This window comes from Artibeus jamaicensis, unplaced genomic scaffold, assembly GCF_021234435.1.
Source record: "Artibeus jamaicensis isolate MK-2021 breed Jamaican fruit bat unplaced genomic scaffold, CSHL_Jam_final contig_320, whole genome shotgun sequence".
Taxonomy (NCBI): Eukaryota; Metazoa; Chordata; class Mammalia; order Chiroptera; family Phyllostomidae; genus Artibeus; species Artibeus jamaicensis.
The window spans coordinates 3,486,474-3,489,044 of record NW_026521753.1 but is presented as its reverse complement, the minus strand read 5'-3'; the positions used below and the strand labels follow the sequence as shown (position 1 = coordinate 3,489,044).

The 2,571-nt window shown below is 59.7% G+C and overlaps 1 protein-coding gene across 1 annotated transcript; it reads right to left on the bottom strand.

The window, feature by feature from the left end:
• Positions 1–977: 977 nt before the first annotated feature.
• Positions 978–2,295, bottom strand: NKX2-4 (NK2 homeobox 4). Its single transcript, XM_037138154.2, has 2 exons — positions 1,845–2,295; positions 978–1,591 (listed from the first exon to the last, which is right to left on the bottom strand). The coding sequence occupies exons 1-2, from the start codon at positions 2,290–2,292 to the stop codon at positions 978–980; spliced, it is 1,062 nt and encodes a 353-aa protein (XP_036994049.2). The 5' UTR covers positions 2,293–2,295.
• Between the last annotated feature and the right edge of the window lie 276 nt (positions 2,296–2,571).

The following is a 2,571-nucleotide window of genomic DNA, read 5'->3' as shown; positions in this document are numbered from 1 at the left end:
TAAAAATTTGTTAATTATTCTCTACATCCTGACTGCAATTCAATAAATCACCAATTTTCTTCCATCTTCTTGACATTCATTGAAATACAGATTAATCGATGTCAGTTTTAGCAATTTTGCTTGCTTGTTCTAGTATATTGTCAAGGTATTCAAAATCAGACAAATACTTTAGAAAGAGTAAATAACATGTCTACACAAGAATGGGTGTGTTTGTTTTATCAGTTGATTTGGGGAGACCAGATTCCATGTAAAAGTAGTTCACAATCCTTATGATTGATGTGCTGCATTATGGGGGTGGTCTTCTTTTAGGGTAATATACACTCATTTGCTAAAAAATGACCAAAACATTTTAAAATCATCATTAAATTAAAAAAGCTATATCCATATAAGCAGTATTTTGATTCTTTTTATTCCATTTCTCTATTACCTAAATGGCAATAATTCCTCTGCTATAATGTTACTATGTGCATGATCCACCAATTTACTTTCAATCAAACATCAACGAAATTGCACTTCGGGGACAGGGGAGGGGTGCTCTTCGAAAATGAATCTCCCAAGGTAAATTCCACTTTCAAAAGGATTCATTGTTAAAGCTGAGTTGATTTTTAGAGCTACAAACACCAACAAAGTTTCCAACATTTAAAACTGCGAGCTGTGGCTAGGAACATGGTGAATGTGGACTCGGCCAGCTTTTCTCAAAATTTGGAACTTCTAGAAGGGGGAAATCACCACCTCAAAGACTCTTGGCATGTTACATTATTTGGTCCTGGGGGCTGTTACTGTCTCCGCCCCCAATAAAGAGGTTCAGAGCCTGCCCCTCTCCGTGACCCGTTCCTTCGTTTTGATAGCCGCTGTTTCGTTTTGATAGTCGCACACCCTTAAATCCGTTTGGTACCTTTCCTCCATCCATTCTCGCAGTTGTTTTTCGAAAACCCTTCAGGCCTCAGGGAGGACACCGCCCCAGGGCACCCGCGCGGTCACCACGTCCTGCTATAGAGCAGGTTGGCGCCCAGCACTCCGCCGCCGTAGTCCCCCGCGGCAGCGTCCAGGGCCGCCAGCCCGCCCCCCGGGCCGTGCAGCACGGGCGGGCTGGGCGACAGCTCCTCCAGTTCCCGCGCGGGCGTCGGGGCTGGTGGCTGCGGGCCGGCCTGGCCGGGCGTCGGCGTGCCGGTGCTGTTCTGGCACGGCTTGCCGTCTTTGACTAACACGGGCACGGCCACGCGGCGCGGGGAAGAAGGCGGCGGCGGCGGGGCCTGGCCGCTCTCCGCCTGGAGCTGCTGCGCCGCCTTGTCTTTGGCCTGCCGCTTCATTTTGTACCGGTGGTTCTGGAACCAGATCTTGACCTGCGTAGGAGTCAGGTGGATCAGGCCGGCCAAGTGCTCGCGCTCGGGCGCCGAAAGGTACTTCTGCTGCTTGAAGCGCCGCTCCAGCTCGTAGACCTGCGCTTGCGAGAAGAGCACGCGGCGCTTCCTGCGCGGCGCTGCAGCCGCCGGGTGCAAGGGCGCCAGCGCCTTCGCGGCGTCCGCGATGCCGGTCAGCGACCCCATGCCGGCCACGTTCACGCCCGCCGATGGCCCCATGAACCTGGAAACTGGGGAGGGGCCGAAGGGGGAAGCCCGGTGAGCGCCAGGCCTTCGTCCCACCGCGGCGATCTCGACGCCAGCAGGACCCCGCCTGGGTCCCAGCACCCCTCGCCCGCTCCCAGTCGTGTCCCGGGACATACCGCGCGCACCAGGCTAGAGCCCCACGCGCGCCTGGACACCGGCACCCCGCGCCCCGCGCTGTGGCGGGAAGAGCCCGCGCCGTCCGCCTGCCCTCGGTCCCGCGCTCCTGGCCCCGCTCACTTGACGAGTAGCGCGGGTCCGGATTGGCTCCGTACCAGCCGGTGGCCGCGGGGGCCGCGCCGCCCCGCATGCCGTCCGAGTAGGCGGGCAGCTCGCCCACGTTGCCCAGGCCGCCGTTGCAGTAGCCGCCCATCGCGCCGGGCGCGAACTGCGAGACGCCGGGGGGCATGTGGTAGGTGGCCGCGGCCGCGGCCGCAGCCGCCGCCGCCGCCGCGGCCGCCGCGTTGTGCCCGGCCAGGCCGTGGGGCTGCACCCCTGGCACCGCCGACCCCTGCGCGGAGGGCCCCGGCGGCGCGCGGTAGGCTGCGGCGGCCGCTGCCCCCAGGGGCGCCCCCAGGCCGGGCGGCGCGCCGTCCATGGCACCGCTGAACTTCTTGTAGGTCTCCTCGATAGGGCTCAGAATGTCGGACACTGAGAAGGGCGTCGTGTGCTTGGGGCTCAACGACATGGCTCGGCGGACCGCCGGGGAGGGGTGCCCAGGGCGGGAGCGGGCGGGACGAGGCAGCCGCTGGTTGCAGCCACCTCAGCCGCGCCGCAGAGCCTGTGAGGAGGAGTCGGAGGCACAGCAAGTCCAGAGAACTGCGGATCTGGGGTTTATTTCAGTCCCGCGCCAGGTTTACGACAGACTCGGGGGGCGGAGCAACATCCCAAACGAGCAAACAATGGTCATTGGCATTTTTTCTCTTGCACCCCTCTCCCCACAACGGAGGCAAAAATGATAAAGGAG